A 23,143-nucleotide genomic window follows, 5' to 3' on the forward strand; every position below is an offset into this window, starting at 1 on the left:
ACTTTAATTGTGCAAAAATACAATTAAAAATATGTTTGGTATATTTGATTATACTAAAGTGGAACACTTCAGGTACACTTAAAATATTTTGCATTTAAAGACCGATATCATACAATCCTCATCAAAAGTGACATTAAAACACATTTTAGACTTGATATTAAGGAGTACGCCAAAGTAAGTTTAATTATAATTTTGTATCAGTAAATCTTGAGTTATGTGTCAGTCAATATGTTAATTGATTTGAACTATACTTAGTATGAAATAAATGTATTTTTAAGCTTTTACTGTGGTGATGAAGGGGTTAACTGAAGTAATCACAGTGGCCTTTGAGTGAGTGACGTGATTTGTGGCCCTGAATTCACTTACAGCATGTGCTGCCAATCTGTGAAGGACACAAAGATTAGCAAAAGAATCGGCCTTCTGCCAAACAATGTGGGACTTCAATGAGAAGTTGGTCTTATATAAAGCAGATTTAATTGCTTATTTAATTTGTGTTTCCAGACCCAAGAGCAACACAGATCTATCACATGCAGTTTGTTTCTCTGGTTGTGATTATGCAACAACATGACTCAAGATACTAAATGTTAGTTTTTCATACGTTTTATCTTCCCTTCTTGATGCATTACCCATTTTTGACAGTAGATGGTGATGTAAGTTAATATAGTAAGCGTATTTAGTGATTTAATATTACTAGTAATTAGTAATTACAGATTCTTAAACATAAGTGATTTATAGAAGCTTGTCTCCGTCATGGAATAAATATAAAAACGGTAATAATTACGACTTTGTCCAAGTAGTTCGGAGAAAAAATTTAAATAGCGGGATATAAACTCGTGTAAAAATGTAGATGGAAATTCAGAATAATGAGATTTAAACTCAAAAAAAAAAAACATTAACAAAATGGAAAAATAAAACTTCGCAAAAAAACCCCGCAATTACCGTTTTTTTTCAAATAACTTTTAATAACAGATCTGCGTTTTGTATTAGAGATTTAATTGTTTTAGTTTTTGTTTTGTTTTTTGTATTACAAGCATTGTTAAAGGTGAATATAGAAATAAAATATATATTTTGTTAATTCTGTGCAAAATATATATCTTGTTAATCTATTTTTACTGTTAATTTTGTATGAATTACACAGTATTTCTACAGCGTCTAAATTTCTACATGAAATTTCTATTTTCTGTCTTGTTTCTGCCATGGAATAAAAAATAATCAAATTAAAAAAAGGTAGTCTATATAATTTGGAGGAGGAAAAATCTGAATTGCAAGATATTAATTACTTTTTACTCTGACTTTTTCGCATCTTGCAATTTATTTTTGTCTCCCAAATTTTGAGTTTAGAACAGAACAGACACAGAAAAACACATGTCTCTCCCTCATGGCCCGGTTTCTCGTGATCAAAGAACAAACTTCATCATGTAATCTAGTCGCTGGTCGGTTGCTACAGCAGATGAGTTGTTTGAGCAACACATGGCTTTTCCATTAGCCACTCAGACCGAACTCCTTCGTCAGTCCTTTCCTCTTATTTTCCTGTCTGGCATTCGGGATCGTCATCTACACGAAGCTAATTTAGCCTCATTCTAACACACGGCTGTCTGTCCGACCCGAGGGACGCCCGGAGAATTCCAGTAACCCAGTAGCGAGACCCACCCACCGTCTCACACACACACACACACACACACACACACACACACACTGGAGTGGTGGATCCATTAAAGGATTTATTTCCAGACGAGGCCAGTCCTGCCGAGATGAACGCTCACATCTCTTCACACGCGACGCACTGATTCACTTTGCTTTCCATTACAGTTCAAAGAGAGACAGCGAAACAAAGCCAAAAACTAACATCAGAAACTAAAGGTGAAGAAAAGGTCATAATGAGGGACACATGGTTCTAAACTACAAAAAAATATTTTCTAGCTCAGTATTTTTGTCTTGTTATCCTGTACAAATATCTACACATCCCTAAAGCCAAATACTTTTACCTTATTATTATTTTAATATTATTGTGTGTGCATATATACATGCATACAGTGCCGTGAAAAAGTTTTTGCCCCCTTCCTGTTTTTCTTTTTGCATATTTGTCATACTTATATGATTCAGATCATCAGTCGATAATGCAAGTAAATACAAAATGCAGTTTTTAAATACTGATTTAATGTAATAAGGGGAAACCGCTGTCCAAACTTGTCAGGCACTACGTGAAAAAGTAATTGCCCCCTCCTGTTGAATCATGAAAGAACTGTGATTAATCACATTATTTCAGAAATCTGAGTTAAACTTCACTAGCCACGTCCAGACCTGATTACTTCCAGACTTGTTGAATCAAGAAATCACTTAAACAGAAGCAGTCTGACAAAGCGAAGCATGATTAAAGAGCAACACATCATGCCACGATCAGAAGAGATTCAAGAACAGATGAGAAACACAGTAGTTGAACATGCATCAGTCTGGAAAGGGTAATAAAATCATTGCTAAGGCTTTGGGACTCCAACGAACCATTGTCAGAGCCATTATCCACAAATAGAGAAAACTTGGATTAGTGTAGACCCTTCCCAAAAGTGACCGGCTTTTAAATTACTCCAAGAGCGCAACGAGGACTCATCTCATCATACTTTCGGAAGAACAAATAAAGTGCTTTTTCTTTCTCGTAGATACACACACATCTCCCTGACATGACTGCTTCAACTCTAACTGCAGTTACTGAAACCACGCCTTCTTTCTTTTACATGTACGCAAATATTTCCACATAGTGACATAGAAATGTGGGGGCGTGTCTAAACAAGGCATTCTAGGGGGGCGTGCACAAATCGTAACTTTGATAAAGAATGTCTCTTTGGATTTGAGATCTCTATCCTAAATTATATATATATATACATAGATCAGTCACATCACTCAGTCTACTAAGTGCCTGCTTATGGAGTCACATCAGTTCACACGCCTGAAAAAAAGGATACGCTGAAAATAAACGCTTTAATTTGTAGCAGAAGATCTCTGTAGTGAATCGCCGAGGATCATGGGAAGCGGCCGCAGTGGGAACACACTTGATCTGGTTTCAGCGCTGGAGATGAGGTCAGAGAGGACGATGGGTGTGACCCGCGGATATCCATTTCCAAAAATACACGCGTGGAGAGAGTGAACGCTGGAGCATATCAAAGCTCAAACCCAATCTGATGTTACAAACTGACTTTTCTTTGAACTGTTTGTATTTTAGTAACCTTGTAAAATAATATGCCATAATCTTCATTAATGCATTATCTAACGTTAAAGGATTAGTTCATCCAAAATGAACATGCTGTCATTAATTACTCACTCTCATGTTGTTCCAAACCTGTAAGACCTTCGTTCATCCTCATAACACAAATTAGGATATTTCTGATGAAGTCCGAGAGCTCTTTGACCCTCCATAGACAGCGAGGATCATTTCTTCACTCTTTTATCCAGTGCAATTAAAAACGAACACACCGATTGCATGCATAAATCACAAATACATTTTTTCAAACTGAACTTCCTTTTAACTTTTACTGCATTTATTTAGCTTTATACCAAACATAGGATGAATGTTGTCATATTCAGCTGCTAAAACAGGCTGGATTACATCCAAACACACATTAAGTGAATGTTATTAATAAAGCTGGACATTCCAGTGCAGTAGTATGATGTGACTCTATTATTATTATTATTTCATAACTACCTTCACGTTTTCTAGCCTTCGGGTCATGAGATAAACATAATCTCAGAGTTTCCCAGCGCCAAACAATCAGACGGAAAATAGGCCACAGTAAAGCCCTAAGGGAATGAAACACATCACAGACTTTCCTCTGTGTGTGTGTGTGTGTGTGTGATTGCATCAGTAGTGGGTCGGACGCAGACACACGGGAGTTTTCCAGGAGTCATCATTCACACAGTTTGGCTGTTGTTTGCTTGTGTCAGCATGTCTGTGGTCTCAAAGCTCACACACATGAGTGTGTTTCTCACCCCCAGCAGACTAACACGGATCTGTGCTCACAAACCCACTCCTGCTTTCCCATCGGGACGGAGAATCACATACGATTATTGACATCTACATTGAAAAGCTGATAAGATTAAACTGAGGTCTTTGCTAAATTTAAGTCTGGTTCAGTTTGTTCTGTTTCTTCGTGTCACTCCATGATGATCAGATCAGATCTCTGTGTGCAGCACACGTGTGTGTTTGTGTGTGTGTGTGTTTATAAATGTATATATAAATAACGGGGCAGCACAGCTCAGCAGGATACATGGAAAATGCCAGTGATGGTACATGAACAGATTGGAGTGCCAGTGTGTGTCCAACACCATGAAATGCTGGACTCGTGTGTGTGTGTGTGTGTGTGTGTGTGTGTGTTCCCCTCTCGGCTCAGTGATGTTCTTTAGCATTGTATCTGCTCCCAAACAGATTCGAGTCTGTGGCAGTGCTCTTCTTTTCGAGCCGGAGTGTGAGTTCAGTCGCCTCTGAACACACGACACCAAACGCCTGAGAGCCACATCAGACGAACAGACGAGGGTCAGCGCGAGCGAAGCGTTCCCAGCGTCCAGTGCAGACGAATGAGCGAGCAGTAACCTTCCTCAAACGCCCATCATCCTCAACCTGAGACACGGAGAGAAGGACAAAACGAGGTTAAAGACAAATGGAACATGCAGCAATTTCAATTTTTTCAATAATTCTTTTTTCATCTATTCCTTTACAGTTTATTTTTTTCAATTGCTTAGACACAATCTTAAGTTGTCGCACAGTTTCACAAAAGCTGACACTGAAACAGTGGAAGCACACACCAAACCTGCAAAACCATACACTATTTCTCAGCATTTTCATAAAACACTTTTTGCAAAACACAAAACTCTAACAGGAATTGATGTTGTGGCAAAGGGGTTTGCTTTTAAAGATGTGTTTGTGATATTTTGAATGCAGTGCTTCATTTTTTGCCAGAAGTGAGAGGTATTTTACATTTTGTGTGTGTGAAAATGTCCTTTACATTCAGTCAACATTTCATAATGTTATTCTTATTCTTGTAGCTGCACTACAAGCTGACTGTTTCTATAGCATGACTTTAGTGATCAGTGATTGGCTCTTTTACTCAGAAGGCGGGGCTTCGTTCGATAGAGCCGCCTTATTGAGCTTATTTTTTTAACAAAGATTAATAACTTCAGTTGCAAGAGTAGCTATTGCTCATTATTAATTTTTAATGCATTAACTAAGGTTAATTAATGAGATCATATTGTAAAGTGTTACTTTTTGGTCTTTATAGCCTAATTCATTTGTACTTTAATCTGTATGAAATTTGTCACTTTATAAAATTTTTTTTGCGTATTATATTATACTTTTTTTCAATACCGTGATAATACCGTATACCGTGATAAAAGCGGTATGTGATTAAATATATGCACTTTAATCTGTGTGAAATTTTTTACTTTATACATTTTTTTTGCGTATTATATTATAATTTTTTTCAATACCGTGTTAATACCGTATACCGTGATAAAAAAGCGGTATGTGATTAAATATATGCACTTTAATCTCTGTGAAATTTGTTACTTTATAAATTTTTTTTTACGTATAATATTATACTTTTTTTCAATAGCGTGATAATACCGTTTACCGTGATAAAAGCGGTATGTGATTAAATATATGTACTTTAATCTGTGTGAAATTTTTTACTTTATACATTTTTTGTGTATTATACTTTATGTAAACTTTCAGTACTTTTTGCTATAAGAAAACAGTTTAATACACTTTTTGATGCAAATTGTAAATACCGTAATAATACCGCGATACAAGTAATTAACCGCAACATGAAAATTTCATACTGTCATATACCTAGCTGACAATTAAGTGCAAAATAACAAAAATGTGGTTTATATTTTGCTTGGTATTACTAAAGTACAGCAAAAACGTTTTTACAGTTTAGATAGATGTTATTAATTTAAACAATAATTTATACAGTTAAGTAAAAAGATTTTTCGAAGTTGTAAATAATTGCACATTTACAAGAAAATACTGTTTCAGTCTATAAATCAAGTCTAAAAATAAAAAATTATGACTATATATATATATAGATATATATATATCTATATATATCTATATAAAACAGCCGTAAAAATTAATGAAAAAATATTTCGATTTTTGTCTTTTAAATTTGTAATTGAATTAACTTCATATGATTTTTTTAATGTGAGCAATATACAAAAATTCACGTTTGACATCAAATAATATGTGATATTTCAGTGCTATGACAGGATCTTGAGTCAGTAGTGATGTATGTCTGTGATGTCGTGGATTAGTGTGTGGTGGTGGACGGGGAATTCACTGTTTATTTGTTCTGGTTTTCTCCAAGCCTCCTGATCCTGTTCTCAGAGGCTAATTCTCTATTTCTGTCACGTTAAACCTCCTGCCAGGCATATTCTCCGTTCAGTTCAGTAACCTATGAAGGCTGTGACGCATGTTTGGGCTATTTACACTGTGTGTGTGTGTGTGTGTGTGTGCTGAACTAAGCCACTCAGAAACGCTGAGTCAGTCTGATCTCTCTCTGTTGGTAGGGGGCGTGTCTGTTTGTGGATATGACTCCGCCCCCTCTACTCATTTGTTTAACTGTGTGTCACCATCAGCTGGCTCCGCCCCTCTCTGTTTTTAAAGAAACAAAGCCAGAGAAAGAGAGATTGTTGAGAGCCTGAAGTATGTGACCTTTCCACAAAAATCTCCCCACATTTAATGGCTCGTCACACAGAAATGTGCACATTGGTTTTCGCATACAAATTCCACCGAATTTACTATGGAAGTTGTTTTAAAAAAAGTCCTACACCACATATTTTCAATAGTATTTGCACATTTGAATATACATGCCTTTTGAATACACATAGGAGCCAGGGTTTTCCTGGAAACAGATAAGAGTCTGTGTGGTTTAATGTTTTACTACGGTACGAGAGAATCAGCGAGCGTTCAGACCTCTTCAGTGTCTCTGTAGTTCCTCCAGATAGTAATGCGATTAAACAAGAGCAGATGGAGAATAAAATCCTCTTGTTAGACGTCAGAAAAAGACTTGAGTAACCTCAAGAGTTGTCTAAAACTGAGATAAGATACTAGGATTTGTAATCAGAAATCACAGATCTCAATATCAACTCATATATTCTCATTTTATTCCTTATTCATTTAATATATCTGCTCTTTCACTGTATGTAAAAAAAATATATTGTTTGTGTCTAAAGCTGTTATTTTATATCACTGATATGATATTATAGATTTTGTTAATATTAGATTTTATTTCCTTTTTTTAGTCTTTATTTTTTTGTTGCTTTTGTCACAATTAAAATAAATTTAAATTTGTTTTATTATTTTTTATTTTAGTAGTTCAAGTTAAACTAAATAAAAATGAGAAACGTTGCCTTGACATTAAGTTTTCATAATTTTTATTTTATTTAAATTAATGCAAATGACTTTTAGTTTACCTTGTGTAAAGCAGTGTTGTTGTTTGTTTTTGTTTCTTGTTTTTTTGTGTCATTTACATACTATTATAGTTTTTGTTAATATTTTGAATTAGATGTTATATTTATATTTTTTATTATATTTTACAAATTTTAGATAAAATTTTTGGAATTTTATATTTTTTTATCAAAAAAAATGTAAATAATTTTTTTTACATTTATTTAAATTCATTAGTTTCAGTTGTTTTATTCAAGTAAACTCAATAAAAAATGGAAATGTTGCCTTGGCATTTAGCTGAGAATGTATGTTTTTAATATTTAAAATGTATACTTTAATATTACATTTTATATTTATATTTAATAATATTATATTTTGTATTTAATAATAAGTTTGAATATAATTATTTTATTTTTTATTGTCCTGGTCTTAAGTAGTGGTTCTCAGTAAGGAGGTCTGTAGGATTGAATTATTAAAATTGTCAAATTAAAATAATCACATTTAATTCAAATCGAATATTTATTTTAGTTTCCCCTGTCAATAACTGTAATTGTATTAAACACAGCACAGTTCCTGAAATGAACTGAAATGATCTGAATATATTAACACTCCCAGTTTCCGTTAACAGTTAAAAACGAGCAGCTTTGTCACCAAACACAGTCTGGGAAGCGCTGATCATGAAAAACGAAGAGGATATGTATAAATCAGCTCTTTGTGGTGATATAATGTTTAAGTGGAACAACAATTAGTTAATCTGCCAACTTCCTTCTTAAAGTGGTAAAACGGCTCATTATGCAAGCTTAAATAATGCTTCTGTTCATGAAACACTGGTGTGTATGAGTACTCTACGTTTGGCTTATGTGGCATGAGTCGGGGGTTTTATTTCCCCATTTGTATTTACAGTAAATGCACTACACGTGTTGCGCAAGCCGCTGTGTTTACACACATAGGTTTCCAGTGAATTCTGCACAGTTCACAGTAAAAGCTCAGACACACACACACACACACACGCTGACCTGCAGCACAGCTGTAATTAGAGTTTGAGTCATGGGTTGCACAATGCAGGACGTGTAATCACATTACTGAAGCTTATCTGTCTCGCCAAGGGCACCTGGTGTACTCTGATCCCGCTTCAGTGTGTGTCACAGAAACACACACACACACCGCGAGAGAAAGTGCAGAAGAAAGTCTCTTCTGCTCAGCAAGACTGCGTTTGTGTGATCTGTAAAAATACAGTAAAAATTTGAAATATTATTCTTACTTAAAACAGCTTTTTTCAATGTGAATACATTTTAAACTTTAATTTATTTTTTGTGTTCAAAACTGAATTTTCAGCATCATTATTCCAGAAAGTACCAGAAATGTTTCTCGAGCAGTAAATCATCATATTATTCTGATTTCTGAAGATCTTGTGACACAAGACTGGAGGAATGATGCTGAAAATACAGCGGAGCATCACAGAAATAAATTATATATAAACATGTATTCACATAGAAAATAGTTATTTTGAATTCGTAAAATATTTTTAAATTTTTTACAGTATTTTTGATTGTCTTGGTGAGCAGGAGAGATTTTGAAATCGTGTTCATGTGATATCTCGTAATCGTTGTGCTGTCCTCAGAGGCAGATGTGATCAGATCAGTCATTTCAGGTCACACAGTTTCATAATACACTTTTTAAAATGATAAATTGGGATTTAGAAAGCCCTCATCATAATCTAGCTCTTATCAAGATGGCACTATATATTACAAATATTGAGGAATTACTGTTTTTCTGCAAATGTTTTTTAAAAGAGCAGTCATTCTCAAGCTTTTTGACTCCGATTTATTAACATCAAGATTCAAAGGTCTGTAAATTCAATTTAAGATCACATCTCATTTTAACAGATAATTTTGCATAATTAATTATTTTTCTTTTAATATAGTTATTTATCATTGTTGGTGTTTTTATTTTAACATTTTTGAATTTTTAGAACTAGGCATAACTACAGTAAGTTGTAAAGACCCAAAAATTGTATTTGTACTCAGAAATGGCTTGTAAATTTCACCTGCAATTATAAAGAAGCGTAAAGAAACACATCAAATTAAAAATTAACTTTTGAAGTAGAAAGTCTGAAATAGTATTTCCTTGTAAAACATACTCCAATAATCCTTGTTTATGCTTATTGTGAAAAAAAAAACATTGTTTCCAAAGTTGCAAACATCAGCTGCATGATTGTTTATAATGATGCAACATTTTCATGATTTTCTGTAAAGCTGATTTGAAATTATGTTTTTGTGAAAAGCAGTATACAGTTGTATTTGACTAGAAATTTTTTTATTCTTTTTTACAATTTCAATGGGATTTTTAAATGTGTTGAATTTACATAATTTCATTATTTTTATAATGTGTTTTTAATGTATTTATTAAATGGTTTTACTTTACACAACTTTCTTTTTTAAACTTTATTAATTGGCTATTTTTTTGTGAATTCCTTTATTATTATTATTAATTTAATTTTCACGACTTCCATTTATTTTTATTGTATTTTTTTAATTCACATAACTTCCATTTATTTTATTTATTTTTTACATTTAATTTTCCATTTTATTTTTTTGACAACTTCCATTAATTTTTGTATTTTTATTATTATTATTTTTTTAAATTTTTTAATTTTTACATTTTATTCATTTACTTGACTACCTTTTATTTATTCTATTATAATTTTTTAATATATTAATTTTCATGACTTCCAGATATGACCTCATCTATCAGTCTGGAGAAACCCTTTGTATTAATAGTATATACATATAGATTTTTAGCGTATTTTAACACTTGTTTTGTCTCATTTTAAATCATTTTAGACCTGATTGAAAGCCTAAAACAACAGTAGACCAAAAAACTACTACAGTAACTCACAAGCTTTCTGCCAAAATACCAACACAACTACTCTGAGCCTCTTGTGGTCTCGGGTTCCTCTGTTAATGTGCATCTGTGGGTTTTTCCTGCTGAAAAAAGGTGAACATGATGCCAGTAAAGTAATCATTCACGTCTGGAGCACACATGCTGAACTTTCAGACTCTGTTCTGGAGATTCGATCATTAACAGGAACAGTCAAAGGGATGCTTGACTTATTAAACACCACTGATTAACCTAGATTTCCAAATGAGAAATTCCCGGCACGTGGAAGTATGAATGTCAAGTTGTGTTGTCACTAAACCCATAGAGAGCGAGAGAGAGAGAGAGAGAGAAATGGAGTCTGTCTGGACGTTACATAAGCTGTCATTATGTGCCATCCTCGCTTCGGGGCTCGGTTACATCACTCTGAACTTTACCGTGCTGCGCTCGTCTTACTTTTGGAAGCCGTGTGAATAGTGCTAACGTCAGATACCTTTGCAGAGCTAAGAGAGGAAAAAATGAGGGAAGTGGGGAAAGTAAGCAAGAAGAAAGACATCTGTGTTCCCGTCAGACGCTGGTGGGATAAGAGGAGAAACGAACACAGTTCAAGTGAGGATTGTTGATGAGTTTACAGTTTCTCTCCAGGAAGAAATGAGCGCATGGAGAAATCCACAGAAACAGACGGACGCTGTAACACGAGTCTGTCATCATGACATCAGTCTCAATCTGGTCCGAGTTTAACCTCGTTTGGCTCCAGATGTGGATCAGGAAACTGTAGAATAACAGACTACAATCTCAGAGTGATTTCTCAATATAATTTACAGCATCCACAAGCCATTTAACTTTCATATCAGTCAGGCCGGACTTAATTATATCTATTAGATCAGTGGTTCCCACAAACCTGATAAAAATATTATTAAAAATAGATATAATATTATTAATAATCATATTTGATTTGTATTGTATTAATTATAAATGTTTAATATTATATTTATTTTAAAAAGTTTTTATTTTTTATTTGTCTGGGGGGGGGGGGCAATATTGGAAACCCTGTATAAACGTACTATCAGAAGTTCTGAATAATTAAATAATTAAAGATTTAATGTAATATGCAAATTAGGATATTTTCATGATTTCTGAAGATCATGTGACACTGAAGACTGGAGTAATGATGCTGAAAATACAGCGGAGCATCACAGAAATAAATTACAATTTAACTGATATTGACATAAAAACAGCTGTTTTGAATTCTAAAATTTTTTACTGTATTTTTGATCAAATAAATGCAGCCTTTAAATATAAAAAAAAAAATTAAATCATTTTCACACTTAATTTTGAATATTTAGACTTTGAAAGTCATGCAAATTAATCAAATATATATTTTAGAATAACTATCCATTTTTCTAGTCATGTCAAGCTCTAAAATATTTAATCAAGAAGAAAAAAGAAAAACTTTTATCCCACGAAGAACTGTAAAAGTCATAGGGCTTCGGGGTCAAATAGTTTGTGAAAGCTACTGCATTGGAGTTATTTCACGTTATTTCCATATTTAATGAATTGTATCTATCCGCTGCTGCTGTTGTTCTCCAGCAGATGCACCGCAGCTGGAATCTCTGGTCACTCATTGGCTGCAGATTTTTTTGGCAGCGGAGTGATGCGATGGTTGCGAGAGAAACAGGCCAAAACACAAACCAAAAGAACACAAAGAAGTGGGAGAGTCTGCGTGCCTGCATTAGTTTGGCGTGCGTCCAAGGCAGCCATAATGCAGAGACAGAAATGAGGCTGTTGGAGGGACACCAGGTCTCAGAGAACAAAGATGTGAGTGCTTCTAACGCCGGCAACTGGGGCTCGCTTGGCAGCGTGCGTGTTTTCCCTTCCATTTTGCCTTGGAAGCGCGCCCCTCCAGTTTCCAGGCCTGCAAAGAGGATTACGGCGAGATCAAGAGGAGGGAAAGAGAGAGAGACTGACATAGAAACACTGAGCGATTCCATCTGAAGCTACAAACCCTTTCCCCAAAATGCAACCCCTTATAATGAATTCAAAATCTGTAGATTGTTTAAACATTCTAGGTCCACTGTTAACCATTATTATTTTAGAAATAGTCATAATGTAATATTTTTCAGCTAAACCCACATCTTATCAGTAAGTTGTCATTAATATGATTTAAGTGTTTTTTATAAGTTATCATGTTATTGCATTAAAATCTAAAATTTTAACTATTTAAAATTTCACTAACTACACATGAACCACAAAAACAACAAAAATATGATGCAAAATATATACATGTTTTTTTTTTCAATATTGCTGAGAAATCCTATAGGAATATATCGTTGTAATAAATGTATAAGAACATATAATCTGATAACTGTTAACCCCATTGTAATCAATGGAATTCAGTTAAATTCCTTTGAATGAATCATTATGGCTCATGATCGATTAAAAACAATCCAAATGTATGCAACTATTTATGCAACTTATTTATATCTAACAAAAATACATATATACAATATAATAATTTCGCTTCATGCTGCTTCATCAATAGGTGAACATATTTATGTTAATCAACAAAACTGAGCGTGTGAGGCATAAAGAAAAGGCTTAATATATTTTATAAAAGATTTTGACACAAATATAACTTCATAGATCATTTTACAAAAAGTATTTTTGATACTAACGGCACTCTATACATACCCGGGTCAAAAATGACCCGAACACGAAACTTAATTCTTTTATTCATTGGTTATATCTCTTAAAAAAAGAATTTTACAGAATCTGAAATTTCAGATTATGTGTATTTTTAGGGTCTTAAAGCATTTGCAAAGTTGTATTCCCTTACTTAAAACTATGCATTTTTTAGCTATCTTTATGTATCACTTACGGGTCAAAATGGACCCATATGCATTATGCATTTCTGAAGGTTAAGTCAGTGCATTGGTAGCCCTCCAGCATAAAACTTCCTGTCCTTGAGTCCAGCACACTGATATTTATGGGTTAACGCTAAACGATATAACATGCGATGACTGTCAGCAGGACAAATGTGTGCAGCTGACATCCTTTGCATTGATCTGCGCGAGGCGTGCAGATGTTTATCTTTTCTCCAGTGTGGCGATGTTCTCTGCTGATTACTCTGAGAGAGATTTATTTCTGTCCCGCCCTTTAACAGCATCCCATCGAGGTGATGCTGAGATTTACGGCGTGCACACTCAGCAGCAGGCGTGCAGAAATCTAGTGCATGCATTAAATCAAAGCCTTGTGCATTTAGACAAGAACCAAACATGGCGGTCCTGTGTGTTTTCCTGTCGTATTTCACTGCATGGGAGGTCTGCCCACATGAAAAGGGAATGCGACCAAAACATTGTAAACAGGAAGTGGATAATCACACAGGCCACCCAGATAAGGTTGTGGTCTCCATAGCTACGCCTTTCTGTGCAATGAGCCAACCAATCAGAGGAGAGACTCTCACTGGGCAAGAGGCAATGTACACAACATCACCAGAACATGCAATTACATCACTGATTGGTTTCATTTCCGTGCATGCGCATTCAGTGCACAAAAGTCATCATGGTTAATAGAAGTGCTCGGGTGGATTAAGTTTTTCACATTAAAAGCTATTTGTATAATTCACTATTCAGCAAGCAGCTAACACCTTTCCTGTCTATGCAAAGATTAAATAGGGATTCCTTAATTGGACAATGTGCTATTTAAATATTGAACGGCTTTAGCACATCAAAGCGTGCCGAACAAAGCTTTCTTTTAATTATTAAAGAGACGCAGTGTGTGTGAGTAACACATGATCTCTTTCTCTCTCAGATGAGATTCATCACATTGCATCACAATACTCCAACTCTTACTACACTACACGCCGAACAGAGAACTAATGTTTTATAGAAGTTATAAAAGTGTTAGGACAAAACGTCCTTAAAGAAATGTTTATGGAATGTTTTTATAACTTTATTATATTTGATATGCGTCATAACGTTGGGAGATAGTTCTTCTCAGTCATTACGTTGTTCAACATTCAAAGAAACATTATCTAAGTCACGATAAGAAAACAGGACATTGTAACATTTTTAGAATGTTACAAATAATCGTTCAAATAATGTTATACGCATTATCACTCTAAAAAAAACTATATATAAAATCTAAATATAATCTGAAGGATTTTTTCCATTTATATAATAATATATAAAAAAATTTTTTACAAGTGTTAGTATTTTTTTATTTTACAGTTCTTTTTTTTTTTTTTTTGGCAAACAGAAATATCTGTAAAATTATTGGAATTATTATAATGTCATGTTTAATGAGCAGCCGGTACTGTTTCTGTTATTTTACAGATTTATTTTTTTACTGTGTATTTTGGGTGAAACTTTGGAAGAAATGAGTTGGAAGAAATATTTCTGTAACCTTTAATGTTCTAATCACAAGAAGAGAACTGGACATGTATCTGTTTTGTCTCGGTTCTCAGATCGTCTAGACACCTGACCCGTCTCGTCCTCCAAGTCTAACCCATCTCTCCGGTCCGGATCTGTCCAATTCCTCCCATGTGAGTATTTAAGAGGGCCGCATGCACTCGGTCCTGCTGTCGGAGCACATGTGCAATGGATCCGTCTGCCCACAATTCCTGGAAACCTCAGAAGGCGCTTATTAAAGTCTGTGGAGCACCGAATTGTTTTCTTGCTCTGCTCTGCTTTCCTTTTGCTTAAGTAGTTCCTGAGGGGGAAAACACTGGATATTAGTTTTGTTATTATTTGTAATATTTAGAATTCAATTAACAATTTCAGAGAGCAAATTACCCAGTGCTCTTTAGCTCAGACTGTTGATTTGGCCGCTCCTAATGTTCCTGCTGTCTCCCTGATGGATTCGTTTGGTTTCTGAATGGTTTCGCTTGTATGGAGAGATCCTTTGACTGCATGATGCAACAGCTTCCAAAAGCAAACAACACACTCAGAATCAACCCTACACCTTTTACCTGCTTAATTGATGTAGAAATAATGAACGAATAGTATATACGCCACATCCGTCCATTGACCAGCGTTTGAGTCAGTTTTCCAATTCCTAATGGTCCCTTGAAAAAAATGGGAGATGCATAGTAAAGAGCAGACATTATTTAACCTTTGCTCCAATTGTGATGAGAATACCCTTAAATTTGAGCTCATAGAGTGTGAATTTAAGACCATATTCATCACCTAAATGCATGTATGTATAACATATATTTACATCTGTATTTATTTAGCAGATTATTTTATCCAAAATGATTTAGACATTATGAATACAACAAGTTCTTATATATAAAAGTGCATATTTTTTTCCTGTATGCTATGATTATTATTATTTTAGGGTTTCATTTCACTTACATGTGCATTAGTTGGGTCTGTGTTCTCTGTGGGCTCTAGTAAACTTCTGTCACTATAAACCCTTATCTTATCCCTTCACAAGTCTGCTGCCCGTCTACACGCATTATCCCTGTACACTAGATTGCGTAAAATATGGAGCGGACTAGACAAGACTACAGAAATAAAATCAGCCGGCCAATCAGAGTAACTAGAGGTGAGTTTCTCAAGACAAGGCCTTAGGTGAGGGATGTTCCAATTCTGCTAAACCAGCTTTACTAAGAGCCTTAGGAGGGGGAGGTTTACCTAGAAAACCTGATGGCATGATGACAAGAGAAAGCCCAGAGAAAACGCCAGTAAGCAACATGTGCTCTAATCTCGCACGTTAGTCACTGGAGAGGATTACGTCGAGCAGAAAGTGTTTATCCTGCACTTTAAAGCCATAACAGTGAACAATGCATTCCATCTGAATGCAGAAAAGGCTAACATTGTTCTGCGTGTCATTCACATTCCCTGCTGTTGCTGACTCGTGCTTTTAGGTGGAACTGAAATGCATGTTGTATATTCACGGTGGTGCATTGACAGGCGTAATGTTATGTGTTGCAACACCTTTGGCGTTGTTCGCGAAAGGAGATTTACATGACCCATGCATTTACATAGTTTCCTTTTATCTTGGTTTTAGACACATTATAGCAGCATGCATCCCTTCCTGACCGCCTGCTGTAACTTCTGCTGTCAAAACAGAAATGCACAAAGCAGCAGTGATCATGTTTCTGCAACATGCACTCGCTGTCAGCGTGTTTTTGGCATTGCAGCGACTCGTCCAGCAGAGCGTGTTCACAGATCTCTGGCCTGCTGCCAGTTTAGGCTTGGTTTGTTTTTCCACGGATGGGTGAGGTACATGCCTAACTCTCTTACTTCCTCATGAGTGCCTGCAAAAACAAGTCCCAGTCGGTGCCTGCGGCTCTTGAATCACCTCGTCTTTTGTGCTGAACCTTCAGACAGACGAAGAGAGGGGAAAACTGTGATGCTGCAATGTTGACATAATTCCTAATTTCCCTGTGCAACATAATCGTAATGTTTGCTTTCATTTTGGAAGAGTTGCACCTATGACCTACATGCAGCCAATCAAAATTATAGGCCAACTCTGTTTCGGTAATGCATAAACGGAGCATAAAAACCCTGAAATTTGGAAAGGCAGAACCACGTGGTCTTCGCAAAGGGACTTTCCATAATTTTGCCAGCCGTCATGAATCACATGTTCTCTTGGCAGGGATGAATCAGGCTTCGAGGCTGAACGAAGTCCAGCGCGGGTGAATAATCTACCAGCGTGGATATTCCAGACACACACGGCTCCCAAGAGCACTACTGATTAAATCAGTAAAAACTCCCTAAGAACTGCTGGGAAGTCAGAAGCTCATTCCAGCGGTTTTTTTAGGTTATGGAAGAGGTAAAGGGATGCAGTGGCGCGTGACGTTGTGTTGGCGTGCGCACAGGAATGTGAGGGTTTTAAAATCACATTTACTCACAGCCATCAGTTGTGCAACAAGTTACCATTGCATTGGCTCTCCATTTGGGTCATTGCTGCTCTGCAGAACCGTATAAACTCTGCAACCTTTAAAAGTCAATAAAAGTTGATTATTTACACAAAACTGGAGGCCAGACAGGATAGAAATAAAGAGCACACATTTGCTCAAAGGATGGAAGTTTTGACATTTTGAGAACTAATTACAGGATGGGATGTAGAATGACAAACCAACTAATAACTCATGAAATCCATTGTAAATACTTACTGTTGTTTGCTTCTTGAGAATGATTTCATTGTCTTTTGGAAATTACCAGACTTTTGGATAGCCTATGACAAGACTAACAGAATGGAAAGTGATATTGACAACACAGAAACACTATAAACTGAATAGAGAGTGATTAATGTCCAGATTGTTCAAATGTTTCCATCTTTAAAGCTTGTGAGTTCAACATTTTATCCAAAATATTAACACATGTTTGTTTGAGACATGGAAAGTCAGATACCCATTTGATCTTTCAATCAGAGAATGAAATATGCGATACAGTTTGTTTACTTTAATAATTGAACATCTTATTTATACATATTCCTTGCTCTAAGTATATTCTTTTTTCCATATTTGGATTGGATTTACCATTGTAATGGATCTGTAATTGGGTTATTACTGTTATGCAGAACCTTATGAACTCTACAACCTTTAAAAAATCAATTAAACAGTTGATTATTTACATAAAATTGGATGCCAGACAGGATAGAAATAGAGAGCTAAAGTTGCTCTCTGGATTGACTGATTAGGCTACATGAGGATAAAACTTCATCTAATTTTTTAACCATGTTTTGACATTTTAAGGTTATAAAACCAATTCCAAACATGATGTAATGTAGTATTAGACTGGCAACCCAAATATTATCTAAATTACCTAAAATATCAAAAAGGGAAATTACCCTTTATACCCTTATGACTATTAGTCTTGTTGTCCAAGGACACGTATGTATTCTAATTCGTTTGCTTTTATAATCTAACGTATTAATTACATTGTTATTCCTCTCATAGCAAGGCGGACGAACCTCAGTCGTCAATACACACTTTTTGAAACGTTTCACCCCTTTTTGTCGAGGAGGGAGCGCGCCGCGCGTGCGCAGAGCGGTTCTTCGAGGAATCAAGTAAATAGAAGCGGCGCGGTGACGTCACCGCTCCCACACCGAGAGCTCGCGGACGCGTTGTGGAGCGCGCACACTGCCATGAACTTCAGAGCGTAACTTCGCCGTTTTTCTCGGTGGGAAACTACGACCGTATTGATCTCTTTTTCTCCCCCTCATCAGAACGCGCAACATTCGGAGAATCTAGTTGCATATTTTGTCCCTCCGTTTCCAGCAGCATGTCGTCCGCGGCGGTCGCTGCCTCGCGCAGGCAGTCGTGTTATTTGTGCGATCTGCCCCGCATGCCGTGGGCGATGATCTGGGATTTTACCGAGCCCGTGTGCCGCGGATGCGTCAACTACGAAGGAGCGGACCGCATCGAGTTTGTGATCGAGACCGCGCGGCAGCTGAAGCGCGCGCACGGGTTCCAGGAGGGCAGATCACCGGGACCGGTGGGCAAACCGGGGAAGGACATGCAGCACATGAACCACACTGAACCGGGCTCGCGTGCTCCGCAGGCGCTGGATCGCTACCCGCTCGCGTCGGACAGACCCCCCAGACTGGGTCCGGAGTACCAGGGGGGGCGACAAGCGAACGGGATCCCGGTGCCGAACGGGTTTCCAAAGCCCGACGAGCCCCCGGAGCTGAACCGCCAGAGCCCGAACCCGCGTCGGACCGGCGCCGTGCCTCCTAACCTGCTTCCGCTGGTCAACGGGAGCATGCATGCGCTCAACGGGAGATCCGTGCAGATGGGGATCCACCCGGTTGCGTTAACGGCGGAGCATGTGGGCAAACGCGCGGAGGACATGAAGGACAAACACCGCGCCGACAGCATGAGCGACGCGAGCGACGGACACAAGGACTGGACGCAGAAGGGCAGGACGGTGCGGGAGCTGATGTCGCTGCACAGCATCGACTCCCGGTTCAAGAAGGAGCACAGGATGGGATTCGAGAGCAGCTCCGGTGCCTTAAAAACAGGTAACGTTACCGAGCAATGCTTTCAAGCGGAGTGTTCGTCTAAATAGATCTTAATGCATGCATCTAGTCTTTCAAATAAAGCGAAGCATCAGAAAATGCGTATTTTTAGCGAAATAAACAAGCTTTCCATTGATGTGTGGTTTGTTCGGAGGACAGTATTTGTCTGAGATGCAACTATTTGAAAATCTGGAATCTGAGGGATGCAAAGAAATCTAAATATTGAGAAAATTATCTTTAAAGCTGTTCAAATGAATTCAGAGCAATGCATATTACTATTTACAGTATCCTAATGATTTTTGGCATAAGAGAAAAATTTATTATTTTGACCCACACAATGTAATGTTGTCTAAATATACCTGTGATACAGTTACCTGCCACCCAAAAATGACTGTGAAGCTTATTTTATTAGATTGTACTGTTTGTAATTTAAATAGACACAGGTTTATAGACCGTGTTAGAATTTTGATCTATTGTAGATTTGTTAAAAACTGAGTAAATAGTAGTTTAAACCGTCCGAGCATGTCTTTGAACTTTAGATTTTGTCTCCACATTCTTATTTTTAACTGTTCAATCTTTAAAATAATGCTGTCAAACTTATTTATACGTGCATTTGCCTTTTAAAACATAAAAACTCTAGATTATGTGTCTGGAGTTAAATCTTTAGAATAATTTGAGATGTCAAAACATGCTCGAGGTTACTCACAGGCGTCTTTATTCATGCATTCGCCATTAAAACAGCAGAGCATGCTTTCAAACCCCAGTTTTTATGTGCAATCTAACATTTTTTATATTTTCTCCAAACTTGTATTTTTATTTAAATTTTTTTACTGGATTTATATTTTGATTAAGCTGAGATGTCAAAACATGCTTTAAAACTCTGTATTATTTTAATTTACACATGCATTTGTGTTTAAAACTCATGTTGTACATATGATCAACATATTGTATCCAGTTTTAAACTAGAATCAATCTTTAGAATAATTTGAGGTGCCAAAACATGCATTTGTGTTTAAATCTGTATAAAACATCCGGGCATGTTTTAAAACTCTAGATCATGCATCTCGATTCCTTTTAGTTTATTATTTTGTACCTGCATTCTCCAAAGCATGCTTTAAACTCTCTAGATCATGCATTTGTAATGTTTGGAAGCATAGCAGATGCCCATCGCTGCCATTTCATCATCCGGTGATTGGTGCATGGCACATTTTGTCTGGAGCGAGAAAATAGTGCTAACAGCAGGTCATGCATGAAGCGCTGAACTAGCAAAGGGCTGTTTAGTCAAGTATTAAGTCTCTTACGCCTGGAATGCATGATTTTTGCCATGAATTTCCGCTGATTTACAGTCTGGAGAAGTTGACGCTAGTTGCCGTTGCTAGTTGTCGTGTAGTGTATGATGGTTAGTTAGTTTTCCTCTGTCACTGTTTACAAAGTCGGGAAGTGTATCATGCCTAGTGTTTTAAACATCTGTTAAAATGTTAAAAAGTCGTTTAGGGGATTCCAGCCTTGAAGGAGTACATTTCCAGAATAAAATGTTTCCCCCGTGTCATCCAAGATATTAATGTCTTTTTTCAGTCGCAAAGAATTTGTTTTTTCCAGGATTTTCCTCCATATAGTGGACTTCAGTGGTGCTCAATGGATTGAAAGTTATAAATGCAGTTTCAATGCAGCTACAATGAGCTCTACACAATCCCAGCAGAGGAATAAGGGTCTTATCTAGCAAAACGATTGACCATTTTCTGAAAAAAATAAAGAATTTAATCCACTTTATAACCACAAATGCTCGGCTTGTTCTAGCTCTGCAATGCACGTCTTCACACATAACGTAATCCTGTTGGAAAGGTCATGCGCGGTTAGTTCTTCGTCTTTGTACTTCATTTAAAAACTCCATCTTGATTTTTTTCTCCAACTTAATAATCTGACATAGTTGTTTTTCCTTTTTTGTAAAGTGCATTTGACGGTTTCTTTGCATGTTTGCTTTTTAAACTCCGGGTCGCTACTTCTGCCTACGTCACATTTGACCTTCCCAACATCACCTGATAAAGACCCACATCACAGAGTTAATGCTAGCCCAGCATTTGTGGTTAAAAAGTTTATAAATATAATTTGTTTCTAATAAAACAACCAATCGTTTCGGTAAATAAGGCCCTTATTCTTCTGCTGGGATCGTGTTTGAAACTACATTTTGCACCTTGAAATCACTGCCCACCATTGAAGTCCACTATACGGAGAAAAATCCTGGAATGTTTTCCTTAAAAAGAAAACTTAGTTATATATGATATAAGAACTAAATCTAGATGGCTTTCTAAACATGCAGCTCTTTCGTGCGAGATGCGAGTGCAGCGCTTATAAATGTAGCTTTAGAAAATGTGCGAAATATGCGTTCTGTGTGAACGGCTTGGTTTCAGTTTTGATGTAAACGAGATCTCCGTTACGAGGCATCCTCATTCCCAGACGAAGCCTAAAATACTGTGTGGAGGATGCAAAATAATTTAATAGTTATAATATGATCGCGTGGTGAACCTATGAACCGAATTCATTGCTCTTGAGAAATTTTATGTTTATTATCCCACCCTACTGTTAGATGAAATTTACATCCTTGCGTGGTGGTGAGCAAATGATAAGCTTAGTGTTTATCTTTCTCTCTCTCTCTTTCCCTGCAGATCGTGGTAAGCACTCTCGGGGCATTAAAAGGAAAACCTCTCCCGAGCCGGACGGGGAAAGCAGTGGCGGCAAACTTAACTGCGAGAATCAGCCGTGGTTGCCGTCTCCGTCCGAGGTGCTCAAGATGCCCTTGGGATTCGCCGCCGCTCCTCCCTCCACAATCTCCCCGCATTCGCGCACTACACCGCCAGAGGCGTCCACCGCCGCGCAAAACGGCCAGTCGCCGATGGCCGCACTAATTTTAGCCGCGGACAACGCTGGAACCGGCTCACCTAAGGACAGCGGAAACCAAGTGCACTCCACGACCGCGGGACAGCGGAACAGTGGAAGCCCACAGTCGCCCTCGACAGGACAAAGGCGGCTCACGCTGGGAACGTCGGGAACGACGACCGTGCACATCCCAGGCATGGACCCGCAGGCCGGGCATCCGCAGAGCATTCCCGATTCCTCGGTGCCTCCCGGAAGCGTGCCGTTGTGCTGCACCCTGTGCCACGAGCGCCTCGAGGACACACATTTCGTCCAGTGCCCGTCCGTTCCGTCGCACAAGTTCTGTTTCCCGTGTTCCCGCGAGAGCATCAAACAGCAGGGGGCGACGGGAGAGGTTTACTGCCCGAGTGGCGAGAAATGCCCACTTGTTGGATCCAACGTACCCTGGGCGTTCATGCAAGGCGAAATAGCCACCATTTTGGCTGGGGATGTAAAGGTTAAAAAGGAGAGGGACCCTTGATTTTTTTTTTTCTTCTTCTTCTTCTTTTTTTTGCGCAAAATATCCTCCAGGTTTAAAAAAAAGTACACTTCCATAATGTACTTGTCAAACGATTAATCGCGATTAATCGCATCCAAAATGAAGGTCTTTGTTTACATAATATGTGTGTGTGTACTGTGTATATTTATTATGTATATATAAATACAAAAACATGCATGTATATATTTATATTATGTTTAAATATTAAAATAATATATTTATATATAATATAAAATATAAGAATGTATCCATGTGTATATACATGTAAATATTTGTTAAATATATACTGTATGTGTGTGTGTTTATATATATATATATATATATATATATATATATATATATATATATATATATATATATATACCGTACACATACATGTATTGTGTAAACAAAGTGTTTATTTTGGATGCGATTTATCGCGATTAATCATTTGACAGCACTGTTCTTAAAGTGCT

At 36.9% G+C, this 23,143-nt stretch overlaps 1 protein-coding gene and 2 long non-coding RNA genes across 4 annotated transcripts in view; 2 read left to right on the top strand and 1 right to left on the bottom strand.

Moving 5' to 3' along the window:
- The window catches only part of LOC113110734 (uncharacterized), a 27,978-nt gene extending 13,126 nt beyond the window's left edge, over positions 1 to 14,852 (top strand). The window contains exons 2-3 of the long non-coding RNA XR_003293194.1: positions 4,415 to 4,635; positions 14,775 to 14,852. This is a non-coding gene — a long non-coding RNA (uncharacterized LOC113110734). The remainder of the gene's footprint in view (positions 1 to 4,414; positions 4,636 to 14,774) is intronic.
- Positions 14,848 to 18,229, bottom strand: LOC113110733 (uncharacterized). Of its 2 annotated transcripts, none has more exons than XR_003293192.1 (3): positions 17,433 to 18,229; positions 15,103 to 17,254; positions 14,848 to 15,019 (listed from the first exon to the last, which is right to left on the bottom strand). It is a non-coding gene; the product is annotated as an uncharacterized LOC113110733 (long non-coding RNA). The 2 variants fall into 2 exon arrangements; XR_003293193.1 differs by having other exon boundaries at positions 15,103 to 15,374; positions 15,664 to 18,229.
- Positions 18,230 to 18,378: 149 nt separating this feature from the next.
- Positions 18,379 to 22,778, top strand: LOC113110715 (interferon regulatory factor 2-binding protein 2-B-like). The gene is made up of 2 exons (XM_026274868.1): positions 18,379 to 19,282; positions 21,943 to 22,778. The coding sequence occupies exons 1-2, from the start codon at positions 18,544 to 18,546 to the stop codon at positions 22,668 to 22,670; spliced, it is 1,467 nt and encodes a 488-aa protein (XP_026130653.1). The 5' UTR covers positions 18,379 to 18,543; the 3' UTR covers positions 22,671 to 22,778.
- Positions 22,779 to 23,143: the final 365 nt, after the last annotated feature.

Source organism: Carassius auratus, chromosome 11, assembly GCF_003368295.1.
Source record: "Carassius auratus strain Wakin chromosome 11, ASM336829v1, whole genome shotgun sequence".
In the NCBI taxonomy this organism is placed as follows: domain Eukaryota; kingdom Metazoa; phylum Chordata; class Actinopteri; order Cypriniformes; family Cyprinidae; genus Carassius; species Carassius auratus.

Bases quoted from the DNA above. Each gene is read 5' to 3' on its own strand.
- LOC113110715 (XM_026274868.1), top strand. From the start codon at position 18,544: ATGTCGTCCGCGGCGGTCGCTGCCTCGCGCAGGCAGTCGTGTTATTTG. The intron at 19,283-21,942 runs GTAACGTTACCG...CTTTCCCTGCAG, and splicing joins CTCCGGTGCCTTAAAAACAG to ATCGTGGTAAGCACTCTCGG.